Below are 24,833 nucleotides of genomic sequence, written 5' to 3'. Positions count from 1 at the left end.
ATTGCTTTATCAGGGGGTTGATATCACACAGTGGTTTTTCTGGATTAGCTGGATTTCCTTAGTATGCTGTTCACAATCTCCTTTCCTGCCTCCAGCTTCTGTGATTGTAACAGATCCATTTTAGCCCCACCCCTGGGGCCAAACTAGATGAGACAGGTATCTAAAAATTTGCCCTGAGGATTTGCCTCCATCCTGTTATTTGCCTGTATACCTCCCTCCCCAGCAATGCACAGCAAAGGGGCTGGCAGGATCCCCTCCTCCACCATGAACTGAAGTGGGAACCTGCAGTGCAGTTCCTGGGAGAAAATCTGGGGGTGAACATCTTGGCTACTTGGCTCTCAGTCTTGCCTGTACCCAGATAGTCCAGGGAAGAGTCCATATAGGGTACATGAAATAGGGCTGCCAACTCCAGATTTTGAAATTCTTGGAGATTTTGGAGGTGCACCCTGGGCAGGGGGGAGCTCAGCAGGGTGCAATGCCACAGAGTCCACCCTCCAATGCAGCCATTTTCTTCATGGGAATTCATCTCTGTAGTCTGAGGAGCAGTTGTAATAAAGGCCCCAACTGGAGACTGGTACCCTTAATAGGAAAGAACTGTACCTACATTACAGTTTAAGCCAATCTTCCCTGAATTTGGTCACACAAGCTCAGGGACTGTACACCTCCCAAATGCCCAAGATTTGGACGCTTCCCTGGACTGTACCCCATGGCTTATTTCTGGGTTGGAGGATGTCTCTCTTTCCTCCAAAGAGAGACACCCTCCAACCCAAAGGGAAGCACACATAGAATTCCTCACCTCAGTTTTATTTTCATGACAGCCCTGTAAATTAGGCTTGACTGAGAGAGGGTGGCTGGCCTCAGTGCCCCCCCCCCCCCGGCTAAATTTGGTTCTAGAGGCGCACTGCTATGCACACTTAACTGGGCAAAAGCCCTGTAGGACTCAGTGGGATTCACTTCTAAGCAGTGTTCCCTCTGAGTTCGTGTGAGCTAGCTCACAGTTTTTAAGCCTCCAGCTCACACATTTTTGTCTCGGCTCAGGAAGGATGGCCCCAGAGCAAACTAATTTATGCAGTAGCTCACAACTTTTAATGCCAGCAGCTCACAACGTAGAATTTTTGCTCACAAGACTCCACAGCTTAGAGGGAGCATCGCTTCTAAGTAGGCCTGCTTATGCTTGTGTTCCAAGTCTTCCAACTCCTAGGGTGTTCCTCTAATAACTGCAAGACTCTGAGCTGTGCTTGGTGTTCTGGCCAGGACTTTGACAAAGAAATACTTTTAACTGTTGTGTAGTTTGATCCGTTTGTTCTCAGGAAGGTACACATTCTGCACTTCATCAGACCCAAGGCAACCCTCTGCATGAAATTCAAAACAAAAGAAAAATTGGGTCCACTCTAATGTGCACGTGTGTTACTCAGCAGAAGGAAAACTACCCCCCCCCCTTTCAGAACACAGACATGCTCCTGCTTCCCATCTTCCTCCCAGGACTCTTGTGAGTGCTCAGGCCTTTGAAACCCTTGGCTTGGGCCCTGCCTTAAATATTCCTAGTCTATTCTGGGCAGCCTGAAATATGCAAGAGAGCAGGGAAGGGAAACCTTACCATCAGTGCTGTGGGTTTCGTGCGAGGGAACCCTTTGTTGATGCCAATTAGAGACTGCCTAATGGCCTGCTGCATGGCTTATTCATTACCTTCCTTCCCAGTGATGATCCAACCCAGGTGATTGCCACAAAGGATTTGAAAAACACAGGCTTGAAATGTAGGCAGCACATGCATCTCTCTGCCTGCCGAGGTGATAAAACCATCCAGAAAAAAAAAAAGAAATCTTTATTTCATATCTTTTTTTGTCGTACTTGTACACAAGTAAAATAAAATGCATATATATATATATTTATATTTATATATATACTGCAGTCTTGAGTGAGTGACAAGGAAGCATTCTTTAACAAATGCCCCCTCCCGTAAACATGGTATGATAGAAGGAAAAGGTGGTTAAACTGCAGGATTCAGAAAAGCAGGAGTAAAAACAGCACTGATGCGTCATCTCTGCAGACGGGGACCTGGTAACATCATTTGAGAATCATTTCAAATTGTGAAGCACATTTTTTTAGACACATTTTTAAAAGGCATACTCTTTTTTGCACCTTTATTTTCTGTTTTATTCCACCGGCGGGGGGGGGGGGGGAATGGTAGATCTTTTTTTTTTTTAAAAAAAATCATCTGTTCTGGCCCAAACCTCTTGTGGGTGAGTGCAGTTCCAAAGACCAAAAGATTGAACACACAGATTTCAGGAAGAACAAATAAATTATGTACAACTTTCTTTGCTTGTTTGTGTGTGTGTGTGATAAAGGCATCCAGTTAACTTTTTATGTAACAAAGCTTTCTCTGGGTATAGATTACCTTCTTGTTCACAACGTTTTGCAGAGGTGGGTTTAATTTTTATTTTGAAGCAGATGTCTGAGATTGAAGGATCATTCATCAAGGGGGGAGGGGTTGCCTCTTTAACAGAACCAAAATAGGCTCCAAACCAAAGGGGGGATCAATGGACTTAGCTGTGACGTGGAACTCTGTACTGTTTGGGCAGCCCGGCACTGTGACCGAGATTTGTTCTTTTTAGAACACCCCTGCCTCTTTTTGGTTGGAACTGTGGAGGGATCAATTGGGGCTAAGAATTCAGGTTTCAAATTGGTCAGTGGCGGGTCCACCACACTGGGGAAAGTCCCGAAGGGAGAGTCGTTGATCTGCTTGTTGCTGCCATTTTTGGAAAGGTCCATCTCCAGTTGGAACTTGGTTTTGGACATATTCTCCTTATCCTTCAAAGGGTTGTTTGGGGAAGCCCGGCTGCTGTGTGAAGATGGACTCGTCTTGCCTTTGGCTTCATAAATAAAAGATTTATCCATTTCTGGCTGGCAGCACTTTTGCGAAGTGTCGTGGGGATTTAGAGGTGGGTCGGACGTCGGCAATTTGCCAGTTCTGGTCTTAGTGCTAAAAACGCTCGTTCTTATCTTGTGGAAAGTGTCAATGCATACTTCCAGGTCAGAGCTCTGCAGCCTTTTGAGATCCCTCCCTGCCAAGTGAGGAGGCAGGTGGCACTCCAGTTCTGAGGAAGATCCTTTAAACTGTTTAAACCAATCCCAGAGAGACCGGGCTTGACAGTCACACACCCACTGGTTGCCATTCAGCCGAAGATACTGGAGGGACACTAAGAAAGCCATCGTATCTCCCGTAAGCACCGTCAGGTTGTTATTAAAAAGGTACAAGGTCATCACTTTCCCAAGGTCATGGAAAGCCCTGTGATGGACCACGCTAACCCTGTTCTGATGCAAAAGAAGCCTATCCAGGTTAATCAACCCCCGAAAGACATTTTCCGATAAACTCTTTATTTTATTACCATGCAAAAAAAGATAGGTGAGGTTAGCAAGATCCATGAAGGTGTCGTCCTGGAGATTCTGCAGGTTGTTATCCTGCAGGTATAGATACTGCAAAGAGAAAAGCCCCCGGAAAAGACCCATGGAGAGCTCTTGCAGTCCACAACGATCAAGGTGCAAGGTATGGAGGTGGATGAGGCCCTGGAAAGTGGAAGGGTTAATGGACCTCAGGTTGACATTGTCGCTGAGGTCAAGCTCTTCCAATTTGTCAAGCCCATAGAATGCCCCAGGCTCAATGAGGCTAATGTTGTTGGAATGGATCCAAAGGATGGACATGTTGCGGCAAGAGGTGAAGCTGGTGGACCTGATCAGGGTTATCTTGTTATTGTGTAGGAAGATGCGCTGGGTCTGGACAGGGATCTCGGTGGGGATGGCGCCAAGTCCTTGCAGCTGACAGCTGATGGTAATCTTGGGTTCGCTGTAACATACACACCCCACAGGGCAGGATTCTGCTTCCGATGGGAAGTTCAAGCAAAGCACCAAAATCAGCAGTTTGCTTCCTAAAGGACAACCAAGAGAAAGAGAGAGAAAGGACAAGATGCAAATCAGATCATAAGCATCTCCTTCGAGCATCTACTATACTGAGCTGAAACATATCTTTGCAAAATGCATTAACCACACAACCTTCACAAAACACTGGATAAAGTAACTTGGAATGCAGACATTAAAACCTTTCCACAAAAATCAGTGCAAGCAGTGAAGGGGTATACATCTGAAGGGGCAAAATGGTGTTGCATTGCCTGTGCCACTCCAGTGGCCCCAGGGCAGGGCTCTTATGGGTCATGGAAGGACTGAAATGTAACAGACTCTATATCCCTGGAAGTAGCTGAAAGCAGCAGGTTGACTTCAGCCATCCTGGACCCCAGATCCTTCTCAAAGTCTAACCAGCAACATGGGCATATTTATTTTTACTGTGCATAGCCTTTTTCTACCTCTCCATTTCCTCCTCCTTCCAGTTTTCCCTCTTTCTCCCTTCCTCTCTCGCACTCCCCTCTTCTACCATTTCTTAAAGAGCAACCATAAAAATGACAGTTGTGTTGGAAACAATTTGTGGAACCCAAACCATTGTCTGAAGACCATTGCTTAAAATGCTTATCTTCTTCTGAGGCTCAGTGGTTTGGCATCTAAAAAGCCAGGGTGTCCTTCTGACATCCCAATTTTAGACATATGATTACTCCACAAGCCCGTTATGAGATGTGCAAAAGTGATCACAACAAATTTGTTATGCTCTGTTTTGCAAATGACACCCAATGGCAGATCATGCAGAAACTCTTGCCCTCTTTCTCCAGCAGCTTCAGGCCATGAATTTCCTGGCTCTGAACTATCAATCCCTGGGATGAGATTTCAGAATGAGGGGGCACCATGGTGCCCCCCCAAAGGAGGAGGCTGTCCACCCTCTTCCACAGCCCACAAGGAGGAACTATTCCCTTCCTTTTCTTTCTTCAAACTTACTACTCTCCTGTACCCTTTGCCAGGGGTCGTTTTGTAGAAAAAATAGGTGGTGGTGCTCATTAGCATATTAGCACATGCTCCCTCCCCACCAACCAAAAGCAACTCAATGCAAGAAAAGAGAGTCCCAGGCAAGCGAGGCCTGTTTGGGCTGGCTAGAGATCCAGCCAGCCCAAGCAGGCGTCGCTCACCTGGGGCTCTCCTTGGCCAACCTCCCCCCCCCCAACAGTCAAAAGGTCAGCAAGCCACCCACCGCCCAAAATCACATAAGTGGAGAAAGGGAGGTGCAGGTTTCTCCAGGGGGTTAATGAGGGCTGCTGAGGGCATGGCAAAGCTCCTGATGGCTGGCTGGCTGCCTGCTCTCCTAGTCCAGGGATTGTTATGCAGCTGCATCTACTGTTCAATGGACAAGGTAGCTAGGGGGGGTGGGCATCAGAAATGTTCAGGAGCCGTGCTCCTGTGAGCTCCTGCTGAATTCAAGGCCTGCCCTTTGCACTCTAGGAGGATGCAATTCCATCTCGATTTGGTATTGCCTCTCAAGAATCTGCCAGCATTTATCATGACAAGCCTGACTTCCACCTTGGCCTGGAGTGACCCACGTCTTTCTGTACCTCCAATTTGTCCAGCTCTGTGTCATTGCCTCATCCGACTCAACTCTCTGAACTCGGCAATCAAGCTGCTACTTTGCATTAAAGTGTAATGAGGCATTAAAATGCATGAACAACATCTCTTGCCTCCTAAGGAAGATAAACCTTCCCCTGCAAAAACAAGCAAAAGGATTCTGGTGGCTTCTCCAGCAGGAAGGAGCATTGCTTGGAGCCAGAGGAGAGGCCTTGAGTCACCTGGGAATTGCATATTTAGGGAGGCTCTGTGGCTCTCTGATGGAACATCCATTTGACATGCATGCAGAAGGTCCCAGGCTCTGTCCCTGACATTGCCAGTTTCTAAAAAAAGAGACTAGGTAGTAGATGAGGCCAAAAATCTCCCCTGAGACCTCAGAAAGCCACTGCCAGCAGTGGTGGACTGGCAAGGGTGTCAGCTTGCCCGATGGCAAGTGGGCCCTGTGGGTCCCTGATGAAGCAGACCCCCCTTAAACATTAGACAACATGTTAAAAATGTTAATGACCGTTTAGTTGCTTGAAAATATAATAGAAGTTCCAAAATAATAGAAGTCCTTTATCTCCTGGCAACCAATATTTTTAGACCCAGTTTGCCACTGACTGCCAATAAGACTCGACAATATTAAGCTTGATGGACCAATAGTCTGCCTGATTGTAAGGCAGCTCCCTATGTTCACATTTCATCCATAAGTTCCCTGCTGTTTCCCCAGGGAGCTAAAGGTAAGTGTAAAAAGGTAAAGGTGGTCCCCTGTGCAAGCACTGAGTCATTACTGACCCATGGGGTGACATCACATCACTACATTTTCTTGGCAGACTTTTTACGGGGTGGTTTGCCATTGCCTTCCCCAGTCATCTACAATTTCCCCCCAGCAAGCTGGGTACTCATTTTACCGACCTCGGAAGGATGGAAGGCTGAGTTAACCTTGAGCCGGCTACCTGAACCCAGCTTCCACTGAGATCGAACTCAGGTTGTGAGCAGTGCTTGGACTGCAGTATTGCAGCTTACCGCTTTGCACCACAGGGCTCCTTCAAAAAAGGCAGTGTATTAGAGTGTTATTCTCACAATAGCCCTGCAAGGTAGGCTCAGATGAAAGATGGTCACTGGCTTACAATCATCCAGTGAATGACCCGGCTCAGCAGCCACTTGACTCACCCAAACAGTGCAATCCTATGCAGAGTTACTCCAGTCTAACCCTACTGACTTCAGTGGACTCTTAATGGATAACTTAACATAGGATTTCATTCAAAGTCCAACACCCTTGCTAATGCTTTCAATCTGTCTGGCACAGCTGTTACGGGGAACGTTAGGGAAATAACATTACCTCCCTCGATGCGGAGGAAGAAGGTGGGTTATAAATCTCAATCAATAAATTATATCACTTGCCCTGTCGATAACTCAGATATAGCTTGAATGTTTTATTGGGGTAATGAGAACAGCACCAAGAGACCAATAAGGCAGAGGCAGATTCTGTCTTTCATGTAATCAAAAGCTGGAAACTAAAAGCGGAGCCTGCAGTCTTGTCATTGTAACTCACGCTGAACAGTTAATAAAGCTGAGAATCTGAGACTGAGATGTGCTCTCCATCCCACTCCCATATCAGATCTCAGGGGGCAGCCGACACCTGCCTGGCACGCAAGGCTAATCCGTACCCGATATTATTAGCTCCTGCGCAGCCCTGCAAGGCTCTGCGCTGGGATCAGGCTGGTGACGTGTGCTGGCTGACTTGTCGTGTTTTGACACATCACAGCCTATTGTATGGAATAAAATAACACGAGGCGCACCTAGTCCCCTGCTGGCAACATGTCACGCTGGGAGGCGTCCCTTGGGAAATTAAAGCAATGCGGGCATCACTCCTCCCAGCAAGATTTCTTCCCAGACAGGAAGAGAAGGAGGAATGCTAAAACCAATGTTCTTTTAAAAAAGTGTCATATATAAGTTTGCACCAATTTCCATCCATTTCCTCTCCCTCTGCAGATGCCCAGTAGGCTGTTCCTGAGGCCCCCCCATCTCTCTGGCTAAGTGGGATGGGATGGTACACAGGGAAACTGGACTTAGGAAAGCCCCCCCAAAAGGTACAGGTCCTCCGTGCTGAGTGAGTACTGTCCTGACAAAAATCCTGCTTAAAACACACAGGGTGCTGTCAGACGTTGCACTAAAAGCGGATGCATCACACTCCAATTTGAACTGCCCAATTCTGAATCAGCACATTTCCGATCAGACGACAACTCCTGAAAGAGAGCGGTCCTGCACTGGTTCCATATTTGAATGATCAGACATCGCAGACCTGTATCGCTTCTTCCTTGAAATAACAAGTTCCGGCAAAACCTGAGCGGAGAGAGAAGCAAACACGCGCACATAGTGGGGGGGGGGATGAAGAGATCCCGATTGCCTTTTTCTTCCCCTCCTCCCAACACATGCACACACATACACACCCCACACACCTCCTGCAGGGGGCGTTGCAATCTCTTTGTCGATATGGTTGCTCTAGAACTCAAGACATTTGTAGATGGATGGCGAGGGGAAAGGACTTGGGTTCAGACCTCGGGCAGCGAGGAGGGCTTTCTTGCTTTCCACGCCTTCTGCAACCCTCCCCCCCCTCCCGTTATTAGTGTTAATGCTGATGACAAATCACTTTCCAAGAAAGAGAAGCAGCCCTTTCTAAAACATTTTTTAAAAGAGAGAGAGTCGAATCTGGATGATGCTCTTTTATTACAGAGCAAGCTGAAGGATGCAGTTAAACTTTTGGAAGAGAGTGCATTTCCTGGAGAATGACAATTTCAGTGCGTGTGTTTGAAAAAAACAAAAGCCCGAGGTAGTTGCAATGCATTTCGTGCAGTTGAAAAACAGCTGTTGTGGGAAGGGATCCTCCAGAGGGAAGGGGGGAGAGAAGCCTAGCCAGACACATTCAAGCTGCCGATCAGCAGAGAACTACTTTCAGGGAGAAGTGGGACTTGACGTTGACACATGGAGATCCCACATAATGGGGATATTATATTCCAGTTCCTCTAAAAAAGAAAGATTCTGCTCCCATGTAGCCCATACTGTCAGGGAAAATGCAAAACTCTGCTGAATGGTTATGTGGTCATGCACACGCATGAATTCGTATGTTAATAATGGCGTCAGAAACGGTCACAGTTTGATGGAAGTGCCAACCGGCTGCATTGCGGATGAGCCATTCAGACAGAAATAACCCGATTGTATGCCGCACCAAGCAGGAAGGACCGGACTTTCTCTGGGGTCAAATTGCAGCGAGATCAATCTGGGGCAAGTCGGGATGACTACGAGTTGCTGCCGAGTAACAGATGTGGAAGTCTGGACGTGCTCAGGAAATCCGAATGGGAAACATGCCTATGTTGGAACTAAAGGAGCGTCTGAACGCACCCACAAAGACCCAAATGTGGAGCCAGAAAGAGCCCAGTAGCTCACATGGAGTCAAGAAGTAATGACAGTGCAGATGAGCAGGTAAGGCATAGCCCTACTTACAGCTTTTTTTGTAACAGGAACTCCTTTGCATATTAGACCACACACCCCTGATGTAGCCAATTCTCCAAGAGCTTACAGGACTCTTAATACAGGGCCTACTGAAAGCTCCAGGAGGACTGGCTGCATCAGGGGTATTTGGACTAATATACAAAAGAGTTTCTGCTACCAAAAAAAGGCCCTGGCCCCACCTTTTCACAAAGAATGATAGCCCCAAATGTGGAATTTGCTGCCAGAAGATGTAGTGACAGCCACCAAAAGAGACAGCTTTAAAAGAGGAGGGGGTTAGATTCATGGAGGGTAGGTCTATCAGTGGCTACCAGCCATGGTGTTTGAGCGGAACCTCCACATTCTGAGACAGTCAACCTCTGAATCCCAGTGCCAGGAGGAAACATCAAGTAAGGTCTTGGTCTCTGTGCCTGTTATTGGCCCCTCCATAGCAGCTTAGCAGTCATTGTGTAAGTCAAAATGCTAGACTAGATAGACCACTGGTCTGATCCAGCAGAGTTCTTCTTACGTTCCTAATACCCATACACTATTGGTAGCCCAAGAACCCCATGGCACAGAGTGGTAAAGCTGCAATACTGCAGTCGGAGCCCTCTGCTCATGACCTGAGTTCAATCCCAGCGGAAGCTGGTTCAGGTAGCCAACTCCAGGTTGACTCATCCTTCCGAGGTCAGTAAAATGAGTACCCAGCTTGCCGGGGGGAGGGGGAGTGTAGATGACTGGGGAAGGCAATGGCAAACCACCCTGTAAAAAGTCTGCTGTGAAAACCTGAAAGCAAAGTCACCCCAGAGTCGAAAACAACTGGCGCTTGCACAGGGGACTACCTTTACCTTTTTTATTGGTAGCCCATGTTGCTTATTCTCAGTACACTGTATCATTTGAAAGCAGTCAAAAGGCTACCAGGGAACTGACAATCTAAGGAATTTTCTGTCTTTCATCTAATCAAAATGATTGCTCCAGTCAGTGCATGGAGCATAACACACGCACCCAAGATAAACATGACTTTTGGTGGCATTTTTATCAATATTCTCAGTACTAACATTTTATGTTCAGGGCACTTCTCCCAAAGCATCCAGGAGAAATGCCAGAAAACAGTGTGGAATCACATAAAGATACAAGTCCGTGTCCATTAAACCATGACAGCAACACGGTTTGAAGACCTCACCCTACCACCTCCACATCCAGGGTGCTCACATATGCAGTTCTACCATTGTGGATGTAGTATACGCAGTGAACAGTGTTCCCCATATAATGCCACATTTCCTGTTCAAACCACATACTAGCAGAGTGCAAATCACTACCAAAGAAGACTCTGCAAAGGAAGACAATGGTAAACCAGCTCAACTTCTCACTTGCCTTGAAAGCTGCTTGTTGGAGTTGCCATAAATCAGCTGTGAGTTGATAACACTTTTCACACACATAAAATGAACATCACATTTGTTTCCTGTTTGCACATTTGGCTCAAATGCTCATCCACATCTCCCTTTTGTCTTGCCAGAACCACCAGTTTGGTTTGCAATCCTGCTGCCTGTCTGGCTCTCTTTTAAAAATATATTCCAATATATGTAGTTTCCATATACGAAGCAGGCAATCAGAGTTCAGTATGATATCCCTGCATGCAACTGCACTGGAGGACTGCTGTGTGCTCAGCAACCAAAGAGATGATTGGTGCTGGGTTGGAGAATGCAGAAAGTAGACCAGGGTTAATAATTAATCATTATCATATGGCATTGTGTGTGGTACAGCTGAGAGATCCAAAAATTTTCTGGCAGCCTTAAGTTCTAACGCTTTTTTAGTATTATGCATCACTAGGTGGCAAGCTAGACTTATCTGGGAAGCTGAGAGAATTCTGTGACTGACCCAAGGTCACCCAACTGGCTTCATATGGAGGAGTGTGGAACTGAACCCTGCTCTCCAATTTAGAGTTCACTTCTCTTAACCTCTACACCACAATGGCTCTCTAGACCATGGTTAAAAAGAAAGGACAGGTTCAGACAGTCCGATGGCTAAAAAAAAAATCTTTTGCGGGTGCTCTTGATCATGGAACGCCATCCCCTCCACCTGCAACTGCATCCATTTAGGACCACTCCCCAACTATAGCCAGGTCACTTCTCAGAAGACAAGGAAAAACTCTGTACATGCACAGAGCACACTAATGACCAAATTGTAATGACCAAACTGTTGTAAGCTGCCCTGAGCTAGCTTGCGGGATAGAATGGAATATAAATCCAAAAATTAAATTAAATTAAAATTAAATGTGGCCTTGGGATGAAAGAGTCAGGTGGATGGCAGGTTTTGCATTAAGGTTTGTTCAAACACAACTAAAGCATTTCACCATTTACTGCTCAACTAATGAATGTTGTCAGTTGGAAAACCAGATGTTATTTTATCCAACACTCATGCGGATGCCCATTCTTGTTCAGCCAGCACTATCAGCGCTGCTGGGACTGCCAACTTGCAGGTGGGGACTGGAGATCTCCCAGAACTACCACTGACCTAGACTACAGGGATCGCTTCCCCAGGATAAAATGGCAGATATAAAGCATGAGATCTTTATTATTATTCCCTGTGGAAGTGCCTCCCTTCCCCAAACCCTGCCCTACCTGGCTACAGCCCCAAATCTCTAGGAATTTCCCAACCTGGAGTTGGCAGTGCTGGTTGCTGGCCATCTGGGGCTGCTCTTAGCCATGTGCTCCCACCCCCACTGCTTGCTCAGTACCCCCCTCACTCCCCCCCCCCCTTCATCTTTTGTTTTGTGAAAGTTGCTTGCCCTTCTTGTCATCTCCATCTCCCTATAGACTGAGATTCAGGCTGAAAGCAGCCTTAAAAAAACAATAGGAAGGCTCTGCATCTCAGAGCTGCCAATTCCCTCAGAAAGCTCAGCTTTGAATTTTGCATTTGTTCCTCTGGAGCTTTCTTAAAAGCTGGTTACCTCCTTCTGTCAAAAATGGCAGTGCTTCCCCTTTGCCATTTCCAAAGTGTTGGATGACTCAAAGAACTGGGAAGCAATTAGAGAGGGTCCATTATCTGCCTTTCTGCCAGTCCCAGGGCGATTGCATTGTCAGACACGGCAATTAGAAGGAAAAGGCTTTGGGGACCACTAATAGACGCTCCGCAAACTTTTTAAGAGGCCAGAGCAAAATGCAATTTTCTGCAGTTTGCCAAGGCCTGGCCTCCTCCCCCACCCCCCACTGCTTGGCTCTTGATTCTATTGATTGGGAGATATTATAATGCAGCCTTCTTTCAGAGGAGGGTCAATAATCATTAGAATTCTCTCCTGCTTGGACATAAAGGGGCTCAGACACAGCTCAAAGCCTTTTGCTGAGGCAAACAGCTTTTTCTTGCCTTGTCTCTGTGGGGAGTGATAAAAGACTAACCATTCCACTTTTAAATGGTTGTGGCCTGCAGTTCGCCACTTTGCCTGAGGGGGAAATTAACATCTGTTTTGACAGCCCCAGAGGTGAAAATATGGTGTATTAAAAGGAACAACAACATTGTTATCAGTGGTGTGTGTAGCAATTTACAGAGTAACCTAGACAAAAACATCCCTGCCCTGAGATTATAGTCTAAATTCATAAGTGAGGAAGAAGAGTTGGTTTTTATACCCTGCTTTTCTCTGCCCCAAGGAATCTCAAAGCAGCTTACAATTGCCTTCTCTTCCTCTTCCCACAACAGGCACCTCTGAGGTAAGTGGGCCTGAGAGAGTTCTGAGAGAACTGTGACTGGCCCAAGTTCCCCCCAGCAGGCTTCATGTGGAGGCAGAGAGGGGAGTCAAACCCGATTTTCCAGATTAGAGTTGGCTGCTCTTAACCTCTACACCATGCTGGCTGAAGCAGAATATACAAAGGAATAAATGTGAGTAGCTTCATGTATTTAGACTACATTTCAGTTGGTGATGAGGAATAAGGGTTTAAGCACCAAAAGCCTTTTTATATTTCTAAATTCCATGTGGGGGGGGGAGAGAGGGAAAAGGAGGAGGATGACTATGGTCTCAACCTTGACCTCCGCACATTTATCAATTCTTGATCCTCAGAGCCTGACCTTGTGCAGGTTATATGCTTGATCTTGAACCCAGCTTTTTGCTTCCTGCAACACTGCAGCACATATATAGCCATCAAGCACATAGAAGCTGCAGAAATAGCTAGTCAGATCCTACTCCTCTTCAGTACATTGAATGCATGTGGATCCTACATAGCTGAGAAGGAATGGAGGTTTCATAGAAAAAGTAATCCTCCAGTTTTTGACTGTAGACAGAAGCACTGGGCATTTTCAAGTGGTGACTGGGTTTGGGCCAGTTTGTTTTGTAGAGGCAAGAAGTAAAGCTTTTCAGGAGCTGTCAAAGTTCAGACTACAGATGGGGAAAAGAAGCATGCTCCCCTTCTCAAGGCAAGTGCATCAGATTCCCAATGCAAGAGCCTGCTTCCCTGCAGCTTATTGGAGGGAGCCAGGCAATCAACCATTCACTGTGGATGTGGCCTTATTCAGGAACAAAAGCAGGGTCAAGGGAGCTAAACCCTACCCCATCCTGCAACATCCTCTCAGTATTTTCCTCCCAGCCCAGATTATTTCTAATATGGGAGAGAGTGCAGTTAAAGCACAGGTGGTTCAGAGGGCTCCTTTCCAGTATGCTCTGCTTTTGTAAAGAAAAGCCCCCCCACCCCTACATGCACACATCCTGGCCACTTGAACTTGACAGAAAAGCCACAAACACATGCCAATGTTGACATGTTTTCTCATATAAGGGAGAATTTTTAAGGGCCTCTACAAGAGGAGAGATTTTTCCTTTTTGTCTGCAGTCTTGCGAAGGGGAAATCCCTTGGGATGAAAGGTACACCCCCAAAGAATTTCCTTCCAATCAACTACAGAAAGTGACACTCTGAAACAGGTTTCTCACCAAAATCAAAGGAGATGGCAATCAGGTTAATTGACTAATACAACTAGCTTTAATTCCAAAATTAAAGAATCCAAGATTTTAGAACAACAAAAGAGCACCTCTGAACTACAGTTTTCCCTCCCACATTCTTACAGGACGGAATAATAAAGAAAAAAAACACAGTTGTACCTTTTATAAAAGCAATTTCACCAACCCACACTGGCAGCTTGAGAAGCACTAGCTCTGAATTCTGCAGACTGGCCTCATCTAAATGTGGCCTTGTGCAAGTGAGCCTGGAAGCCTGGCCTGCAAATGTTGCTTTGCATCAAATAATCCCCGATTGTTTTTCATAGGTTGTGGGAAATGGCTCACACAGCTGTGAAAATCCATCCACGCAGCCCATTGGGTACTAAAATAAAAATCAGCCACAGAGGTGGCTGCCTTTTCCTTAGATGCTGGTGAGCTTGACCTCTGAACTCTGCTCTTGCTAGAGGAAGGAGCCAGCTGTAAAAGAGAGGTTAATATCTGGCTAATGGTGTGGAAGGAGGAGAGGAGGAAGGCGGGTGGCTTCAAGAGAGCAGAGCTTTTTAGCAGGTCTCATCTGCAGTGACCACTAAAAGGCTTCCCTGCTGCAGATATAAATCATGCGGCTTATTGCCGTAACCCTTTCTCTGCCTTAGGGATTCTTGGTGTTCAAAGACTGGAAACCAGATTATATATCATGCAGGTCCAAACTGTGGCCCCTTTCCTAGGTGGTACCACTTCAGGCTGCAAACAGGTAACTACAAGCCAGACTGTCGCCCCATATTTTTAAACATATCCTTGCACATTAAAAAGAACACACTGGCAATTCAGAAAGGATTTAGTCAGTCTTTCCTTTCCCCTAATATGCTTTTTATTGGGGGGGGGAGTGGGGGGCTTTTCAGGCCATTCCACGGACTTCAACTCTCCTGCTGTTAGTTCAATTTTATCTCGCTTTTTGAAAGGAGGAGAAGTAAACTTTAGTCAGTGAGACTCTGAAGAACATCATGGCAGCTTGCTGAGAAGGGGGGATATCCTCTCTAGCCCATCGACTATTTTGTAGAACCGCTCTTTTGTTATAAAATTCATGAAAATGGCAGCTTGAATGATGCTACTGCAGAAGCCACCAAATTCAGGGACTGAATTCTCAGCCCACACTGAATCAACTGTAAAGAAAACAGACCACATGGCATGTGAAAGAAATGTTTCCAATACCCCTCTGCCGATCAGGAATACATTTCAGGTTCTATTACATCCTGAATTCCACTAGCTTTGCCTGTGAAATTCAGCCCTTCCTTGGACAGTGAAATGTGTAAATGTGTCCAACAAGCCCTTCTTTACATGGATCTATGCTGACTGGTAATAAAGCATTGGTCCAGTGCTTAATATTTTATTAATTAACTCCCACATCAGGGTTGATGTGATTTTTTCCAAGGGTCAATGGCAGGCTAACCAGATTGTCCCAATCCATTTAGACTTTTCAGAGTGCTGTCATGAGAATGCATGACTTAGGGCCAGAATGATGCCACTTTTACAGAGCTAATCTTTCCTAGGGAGGTTTGAGCCTCAGTGTAGCAGTGATCTGCCATCATGATGTATCAGTAAAGGCTGAAGGGCTTTGCAAACTGATGGTGCCTCAGCCACTCTATGCCCTTTGAAAGAGGAAATCCCATGCATTACTGCTTTCCATGCAAGATATGGGCAGTGAGATTTCCAGACATAGCCTATGCTACAGCTGATGGATATATGGAAACTGGAAAAACACCATTACAGCTCTGAAAACATCATCCCAGTTCCAGCTGACCAGACAGAACATCAGGGCTGGGGTGCAACCTTAGCTGAACTGATCCCCCTTGTTCTGGAAGTTAAGCAAGAAGAGAGATAGAGATATAGATAGATGAGATGGATTGACTAAATAAAGGAAGCCATGGCCCTGTTTGCAAGACCTGAGCAAGGCTGTTAATGACAGGATATTTTGGAGTACATTAATTCATAGGGTTGCCATGAATCAGAAGTGACTTTATGGCACTTGATACAGAAAGCTATGGATATTCAGAAAAAGCAGGGCTATTTTATAGCAGGAACTCCTTTGCATATTAGGCCACAAACCCCTAATGGAGCCAATCCTCCAAGAGTTTACAGGGCTCTTAGTAAAGGGGCTACTCTAAGCTCCAGGAGAATTGGCTCTATCAGGGGTGTGTGGCCTAATATGCAAAGGAGTTCCTGCTACAAAAAAAGCCCTGAGAAAAAGAGAGAGGTGTGCCTCCAGTTTTAACCAGAAAACAACAACACTGCCATGAGTTCCTGATAAGGCTACCAACTCTGGCTTGGGAAATTCCTGGGAATTTGGAGTCAGAGTCAGGGGATGGTGGAGTCTGGAGAAGGGAGGGAGCTCAGTGGGAATGTGATTCCATAGAGTCAGAAGCTTCCATTTCCTCCAGGAGAACTGATCTCTGAAGACCAGTTGCGATTCTAGGAGAGCTTCGAGCCCCACCTGGAAGATGGCATCCCTAGTTCCTGACTAGTGGTGAAATCACACTAAAAGATTAGGAATGTGCCAGATCAAAAGCCAAAGAGAATACACATCATTTTAATACAGCTATTGTAACAAATATATAATATAGTTTTAATAAATAAATAATATAGTTATTATAACAAAACTTATTTGGAAAATTAATGACAAAACTAGAAAATATTTATATTAGTTGGGGAAATGGCTATGGTTTAGGGCAGGGGTCCTCAAACTATGGCCTGCGGGCCAGATGCGGCCCGCTGAGGAAGTTTATGTGGCCCGCCAGGTTATGGCAAAATCAGACCGGAAGTGACATTCGACCTAAACTTGCGTTAGCAATGCACACTTCTGGCACTGGGCTGAGGTGGCGGAGACAGAGTGTGAGGTGATACTGATGTGAGGTGAGTTCCCAGGCCGGGGTGTGTGGTGCGGAGAAGGGAGAGAGATGCAGAAGACGGAGAACTGATGGCCCGCGGCCTTGTACAGCAATGGCAGTCCGGCCCTCCAACAGTCTGAGGGACAGTGAACTGGCCCCCTATTTTAAAAGTTTGAGGACCCCTGGTTTAGGGGTATGAGTGTTTTGCATACAGAAGGTTCCAAGTTAAATTGCTGGCATCTCCAGTTAAAAATAACTTTGGTTGTTGGAGTGGGAAAGACATTGGTCTGCCTGAGAGCTGCTGCCAGTGAATAGGACAGAACTACATGGAGAAAGCAATTCAACAGATATGTAAGTGGCAGGGATGCCTGCCAATCAGCAGAGCTTCACACAGATCTTGCTACTCAAATGGACTGCACAGACAGATTTGCCTTTCTAAAGTGTTGTTTGTAGCAATCAGATAGCTGGCTCAGATAGGGTTTTGAATGATAATACATTAGCAGTGACTCTTGTTGGCTTGCTGTTCTGATGCATCTGGAGCTGTGCCTATTAGGATTGTACATGCTGGCATACATGCCATATCTGTTGTGCTTTCTGAATACATATGCAGTACATTCATTATTATAACACAGAAGAGAGAGAGAGAGAGGGAGAGAGAGAGAGAGATTATCCAGCAAATCAATGATGAGGATGCATCTGTGATCTCCTGACATCTTCAATTTCATTTTAAAGCAGTGGTGTTGTTTCCATAGGAGAAATCTCACCACCACCACCTGCACTGCTATCTGCCTTGACAAGAAGAAAAGACAAGCACAGTCCCATTCTCACACACACACATTTACATATATGGTAGCACTGTTCCAGGGTTCCACAATGCCACAAAATAACAGAGAAAGAGAATTTCTGGTAGCTTTAGCATAACTGTACCAGTATCTCCGGAATTTTTCCCTCCTAAACTATGTTGCAGAGTTCCTAAGACACTACCAGGTGTTTTAAATTGGTGACCCATTTAATATTTGCTGGATAATATTTACTGGATAATATCTACTGTATCTTGAGAGTGCCTATGTGTGTATGTCATAAGCATTACTTCCCATCCACATTTAAAGAAAATGGGGAGGGGTGTCAAGGATTATTTCCCCAATCCTATCCTTTCTCTCTCTCTCTGCTTTTGCTGCAAAATTTTCACCAAATTTGGCTTCCTTCAGGTGTCAGTCTCAGATAAGGAGAAAAATCTCTCAAACATGTAAGTGTCAGGGTCATCTGTTTTGGTTAACAGACCCACTCATCTCCAACTTAGAGGCAAACCAGAAGATTCATAATTAAGATGCTCATTATACTATATAAATTGTGCCCTTGGTCTGCTTCCTAGATTGGCAAGCATCTGCTCTGCCCACTCTGCAAGTGAGAATACCATTTGCCCATAAAAAGGGGTCCCTTTATCCCACCTGTCTTAAGATTTAGCAAAGAGGATCTTTCAATGAAGGAAACAATCCCCAAGAATCCCATTCTAGGTGGTCAGAGAACAAAACAAAAACAAACAGGCAGAAATGTGTTTTCTGATGAAACCAATAGAAAGAATAAAAAATAGAACAAAGAAAATGGGCACGTCATAATAATGGGGGTATTTTAAAAAAATGAATGGAAAAGAAGTGCATCCTTGGAAAGCTAAATTCTGTTGTTTGCAAGCTGCGTTGAGCCCCATTCTCTGTCCATGGTCCTGAAACCTTGTCCCTCCCTCTCTCTCCAGATCCTTGTAACCTAAATTGTTTGTGTAGTCTTGCTTCCTACTTGCTGATGCCTGTATCTATTTTTCACCACATGCAAAGGTATCTTCCTCAGCCCTGCCAGACCTTGGCCTGGAGGAGGGCAATCTAGATGACCTAACACTATAAAACTTGAAGACGTGAGCAGTGACTCACAAAAGGTCATACCCTGTCACAAATTTTGTTAGTCTTTAAGGTGCTACTTGCCTTACTCTTTTCTATTGCTACAGAGACTAATATGGCTACCTATCTTGATCTATAAAACCTGGTTCTGTCTTCTCGTTAGAGAGATCATTGCCAAGTGATCTGTGGACAGAGGGAAACTTGTATTTCCTGCTAGTTATAAAGAGCCCTGGAGATGAAGAGTTACATTCCATCAGCCTATCAAACATAGTATTGAAATTATCAACAGTAATAATAGTTGCATGATGGCTTAATAATGTGGACTTTATTAAAGCGTTTCAATTCAAGTGCCCAATGAAGTCTGCTATTGCAACAGGTTGTCTGGAACTGCAGCTGAAGATATTAAAAAGAGGCCCACACATCTCAAAATAAAGCAGTTGGCTAGACAGTGCATCAGGGAAGGCAAGCTAAGCCAGACTTATTAGACATCTTCATTAATGAGAATGAGGGAAAGGAAATATGAGGTTAATTACTCTTTTCCATACTGAAGCTACCAGCAACTTGTCAGACCAGGAGAATAACATCGGAGTCAGTGGGGGAGGGAAAACAGAAAAATGAAGGAAGCAGGAGCTTGCACATGGACAGAATGCAGGGAAGGCCACTGCTTCCAGTGCAGAGGGGGAGAGAACAAGCAACCTAGCATTAAATGAGAAATCCTGCTGGATGTGCTCAGAGAAGAGAGCGGGTCAAGGCCTGATCAGGAATGGAAATATGTGGGGGAGAGTGTATGTGTGCCCAACAGAGAGGGAGATTCTGCAGCTCCAACTCAATTTTGGTAGTTACTTCTGGTAATTATGAGCACCATTGATAAACATGACACTACACACACTTATATAAAAAAGATAGTTCCCTGAATTGGAAGGGAAGGCAAAGGGAGACAAGGGAAGAGAGAAAGAGCCATGGGTGACAAATGCTGGTGCAGGGAATCTGGCTTTGTTTTGGTGGAGGAACAAGGATGAAAGGCTTAGGACAAGGGCATCATGGAAAAGGTGCATTGGACTCAAAGGTAGACAGTGAGGAAGTGACAGGCTTAGTGACAGGAGGGGGTTCCAGATCTAGAAAGCTTCCTTGAGAAAATAGCCTGGCTCTTACACTGCCGATATTTTCTATCTATACATTTTTACCTTGATTCTTTTCCAAGCTCAAGATGTGAACATGATTTCATCCAAATATTGTCCTCACAAAAAACCCTGCATGGCAAGTAATGAAGAGAGCAAATGGCTAGTCCAAACCAATGTTATGTCTGAGTGGATATTTGAAACCAGGTCTCTCAGGTTCTAGTCCAACACACTAATCAGCTACATCACACTGGCTTTGTTATCCCACCATTCCATCCACTGTACACACAATTCTCAAGTGCCTCTTCTCATCACCTTCCAAGACAAATTCATGCAGGAAACCTAAAGGGTTTTGAGTTAGTTTTTATTCACATATTAAGTTATTGTTGTATTTTAACTGTTTTACCATCAGCGTGATAATGGGAAAGGGCGGAATATAAATTGACCAAATAAATAAAATACTAGCAAGAGTGGTCAGGCTTGGCTAGAGGCAAGCCTCAAGGCTGACATCTTGCTCCAGTGGCTGCTAAAACCAGACTGAGGTCAACTGGAACACACTCAGCTACGTCCAGCCAGGCCCTGCCTTGCTAGGGCAAATAGTTCTTCGGGGCTAAGTTCATTTGGAGTCTGACACTCCTGCAGTGCTCAGTAACTTCCTGACAAGTCTTCCTGCATATCCATCACGTGGGACTTGTTGATGATGAGTCTGTCAAGAGGGACTCTGGAGGCATACAATGGGGGGGACTACTGGCACTCGGTTGTGGATCCAAAGGCATTGAGTTGCTTCGGATTCCCCCATATAGTATGGGGAAGCAATTCACACACCCCTCTATGTTCTGAATTGGAGGGGTCAGAGACAACTGCTGCTGCCTTGACCTGGGCATTATATGGGGAAGGAAAAATTTCCCCATCGTTTACCTTCAAATGATTCCTCACAGCCTCCCCCAAAGTTGCAGATTTTTTTAAAAAAAATGAATAATACTGAAAGAGGGAATTTTTGTCTTCATCTCTGCTAATGCTACACCTTGCAAAGCTGACTGTACTTTATCATTTGATGCAAAATCCACTTACGGAATTCATTGCCACATGATCTAGTGATGGTCACTACTACATTAGAGGGTTTGACAAGGAATTATAAAATTCATGGGGGAATTCATCAGGAAAAGTTTAGTAGGCATGATGATTAAATTGAGTCATCTGAATATTAGATATACTGCAGACAAGCAACCAGGGCTGGATTAACAATTAGGCCAAGCAGGCACTGGCCTATGGGCCCTCATGCCTTTAGGGGCCCTGGACCAGCTTTCTGTCCGTTTTCCCCTGCTTGCAGCCCTCCCAGCCTGCATGCAGTTAGCAACTGAGCCACTCTTTGCCCAACTTGCCTGGTAAGGCTGCTGCTAGCATTGTTGCCAAATTTGCCTCTCTCTGCCTCCCCCCTGCAGCTTTGTCAAATGGGCTTTTGAGAAGGTGCGCACAGGCTGCAGCAGGGGCAACGGGCTGTGGGGCGGGTGCTCCAACTCTGAGATAATTTGCAAGGGGGCCCCCAAGATTTTGACTGCCTAGGGGCCTCCACAGGGTTTAATCCGACACTGCAAGCAACAGTGGAAGGATGCCATTGTGACCTGCTTGTGAGCTTCCCATAAAAATAGAGCTAGCCACAGTTAGAGAGAAAATTCAGGGTGAGCGAGTGGATCTTTGTTCTGAACCAGCAAATCTGCTCACATAGTGCTGTCTGGCTTCCTTTGGTTCTGAGAGGAAGTGACTCCCAGGAAAAGGCAGTGAGAAACTATATAATTTAGAAACAGCCACACAAAAAACCTGCAGACTTTATTTCAGTAAGTTATTGTACAAGACCCCATGAATCAGTTCCAACTGGGTAGGTAGAATTCTGGCACAGCAGAAAATAATTCGACTGGATTACAGCTTTAATGAGGTTGAAGAATACATTTACTTAGTTTGATTGTTTAAACTTTTTACAAAGTACCCAAATGGGATTATAGGCTTCATCAAATAGCCAGATTCATTGTCCTCAAACATCCGGTTACTAAAATAGCTGAACCAATGGAAAACTATCTAGGTTAAAGTTTCTAGTTGTTAAACCAAAATGAAAAAGTGCTGCAGTAACCATTTTGTAGATGCAGTAAATGCAGGTGAACATGAAGGATTGTAGGCTGGGGCTCCTGGATGCCTGGAGATTTGTCCAGCATTAATTGTAGATTCTGGCTGGGCTGTTGTTGGTGAGTTTTTGTATCACTTAAGGGAGGAAGTGAATTGTGCTTTGGAGGGCTAATGATGCAGATGCAAAGAACCCTTTTGCATTAATGAACCTCTGAGATCAGCTTAATCAAATTTGTGCATCTGCATGAAATCTGATTTTGCTAAATTTGATTTAGATAAATTATGTCATTTACAATTTGAATTCATTAGAGTTGCTGAATTACTAGTGATGGAGGGGTGGATAGGGATGAGCTGGTACCCCACAGCAAATTCCTATGGGGAAGTGGGGTGGTGGCTCAGAGGATACATTGCATACAATCCTGTGGTAATCCATTGTTAACAAGGGCCATATTTTGATATAAAGATACAAAGCAACACTGGTTGTGTCCTGAACAAGCTAAGAGATGGGCCACAGGCTTTTTAACTCCTTGCATCCCACTGTGAACAACAGCAGAGGTTTCCTGCAGAACCCTGCTCCCCTGGCTATCGGTGATTTCTCAATTATCCACAATGAAAGACACACTTGAAGACACCACGTGTAAACAACGACAGAGGTTCTCCCCTTATGCACCCCCATTATTTATTTTGCTTGACATATTTATATCTTACGTCTTTATGCAATGCTATTTGAGATGACATAACTGAAAATGATCAAAAGCCTCATAATAAAACCAACAAAATGTCAAAGATAAAACAACAGCTAAAACAGTAGCAAACAAGCGGCTTAGAGTAGAACAGGATACAGTCTCAAATATCCTGAAGACTGCATGGACAGTTATTCATTCTTTACTTGAGATAATATATATCATCTGAAAAAGGACTCTGCAAAAGTTTGAGGCTGGGGGCAGGAAAGACAGTTGAAGCCCTTTGCCAGAGTCTTGAAAGCAATGAGATGCATGATAGGGAGCTCTAAAGGAGTTGGTAGAAAGGGAAGGTGTCATGGTATAGTCCAATCTCATCACATTTTGGAAGCCAAGTAAGGCCAGTGTGTAGACAGGAGACCACCAAGGAAGACACTGCAGAGGAAGGCAATGGCAAACCACCTCTGCTTCCACTTGTCTTGAAAGGCCCTTGCTGGGACTGCCATAAGGCAGCTGTGACTTGACAGTTCTTATGTATGTTAAGAAGCAGAGGCTACACTGAAGACCAGATGAATCCCCCAGGATACTGCATGTGTCCCTTTCACTTCTGGATCTCAAAGACCCTCCCTCAGTTTAGACTTGCCAGTGATCATGATTATTTGTGATACCCTCCTGGCTGGTAAATGCACTGGGTACTTGCTATATAGGGCATGGGATGTTATAGAACAGGGGTGACCAAACTGTGGCTTGGGAGCAACATGTGGCTCTTTCACACGTATTGTGTGGCCTTTGAAGCACCCACCACCCCACCAGCCAGCTTGGAGAAGTCATTTGTCTCTTTAAATCATTTCTCCAAGACAAGCTAGCCAGCAGCTCGGAAAATGCATTTAAAGTTTTTTCTTTCCACCAGTCCCTCCCTCCTCCCTCCCCTATCAACTTGCCTGCCTTCCTTCCTTCTAACCATCTTGCAGCTCTCAAACATCTGATGCTCATGTCTTGCAGGTCTCAAACATCTGAGTTTATTCTTTGTGGCTCTTATGTTAAGCAAGTCTGGCCACACCTGTTATAGAACAAAGGGCTTCTTGTTGTTGTTGTTAAGTTGCCCAATCCTTGCTCTGGGCGATGTACCATCACCATAAAATCATCCAGATAAAAACAATTAAACAAGATGAACTACACATTTAAAAGTCAGATGACAAATACTAGTTATTCCAATAACAGACTACTGCCTACTTTGCAGGCGGAGGGGAAGAGGGCAAGGCAAGTGTGAGAAGCAGAAGATGGTGCCAACTAAGATGGAAACTGTCACTGTCCCCAATCAAAGACCTGGTGGAACCTCTGTGCCTTGCAGACCATGCGGAAAGCTGGCTTCTGCTAAGCAAACCTGGACCTTTTCAGTTTCATAAAAGAGGTTATGTCAAAAAGTTATGCCATTCCTGGCAGGCCCAGATCCCTCAGCCATTTGGGATTCTTTTTTTCTTTCAGAGAAAAGGGCCATATTTGAATGCAAGTACTAGGAACAGCAGGCCTTTGGCATGGTCTTGCCTCCTCCACACTGCCTGGAGCTTTGCCAGTTCATCAAGTTACTTCCTTATATTTCCTGATTTATTATATTGGCAGTCCACCTTGCTCTTCAGCGTGCAGACTCAAGGTTAGCTACTGACAGAGAGAATGAATGCCATACTATAATCTCAATGGCACAACTAGAGAATAAAGTCTGTCCAGAAATGAGTGACATGGGACAAATCCAGCTCTTCTCTTTCTGGGCAGAGGAAAGAGCTTCCCCTTTGCTCCACCAATCCAGGCCTCACTAAGTAACACAGATGGACACCTAACTAGCAGGCCTAGACTTGAATCCACCAGAACGTTAGAAACCAGCAAGATGGGGAGTGGGTGGGTTACAGACTTTTAAGAGTCAAAGTTCTCTTAATCAGGATTTTGGGTGTATACATTTTCAAGGGCAAAGCCCCCTTCACCAAGTATCTTAAAGGCATTCAAAGGTCCTGGTTCAGCCCTCTTCCTGAACTGACATTCTACACTACACTCAAGTTCACTCCTGTTTTTATCTCTCTCTCTTCATTTCTACATTACACCGAGTTTACTCCAGTTTTGTCCCACAATTGTCCCGGGATATATGGATGCTGTTTTGCCCAGGGTTTTTCTGCAAGGTAGATGAACGCAAGTCAAACTCAGAGAAAACTCAGGTGGAGATTCAAGTGTAGAATGGGCCAAAGTCTCTAAAGCTTATACCCCCAAACAATGTTCCC

General features: G+C 45.1%; 1 protein-coding gene across 1 annotated transcript in view; it reads right to left on the bottom strand.

Annotated features, from left to right (window-relative positions):
• Positions 1-1,805: 1,805 nt before the first annotated feature.
• Positions 1,806-24,833, bottom strand: part of RTN4R (reticulon 4 receptor) — a 140,089-nt gene continuing 117,061 nt past the window's right edge. Inside the window, exon 2 of the mRNA XM_060249735.1 lies at positions 1,806-3,923. Within this exon, the coding sequence (XP_060105718.1) occupies positions 2,497-3,923 (1,427 nt within the window). The 3' untranslated portion in view covers positions 1,806-2,496. The remainder of the gene's footprint in view (positions 3,924-24,833) is intronic.

The sequence above is a fragment of the Heteronotia binoei genome, chromosome 11 (assembly GCF_032191835.1).
Source record: "Heteronotia binoei isolate CCM8104 ecotype False Entrance Well chromosome 11, APGP_CSIRO_Hbin_v1, whole genome shotgun sequence".
NCBI classification, from domain to species: Eukaryota; Metazoa; Chordata; class Lepidosauria; order Squamata; family Gekkonidae; genus Heteronotia; species Heteronotia binoei.
The sequence above is the reverse complement of the archived record's forward strand: the minus strand, read 5'-3'. Positions and strand labels throughout refer to the sequence as shown.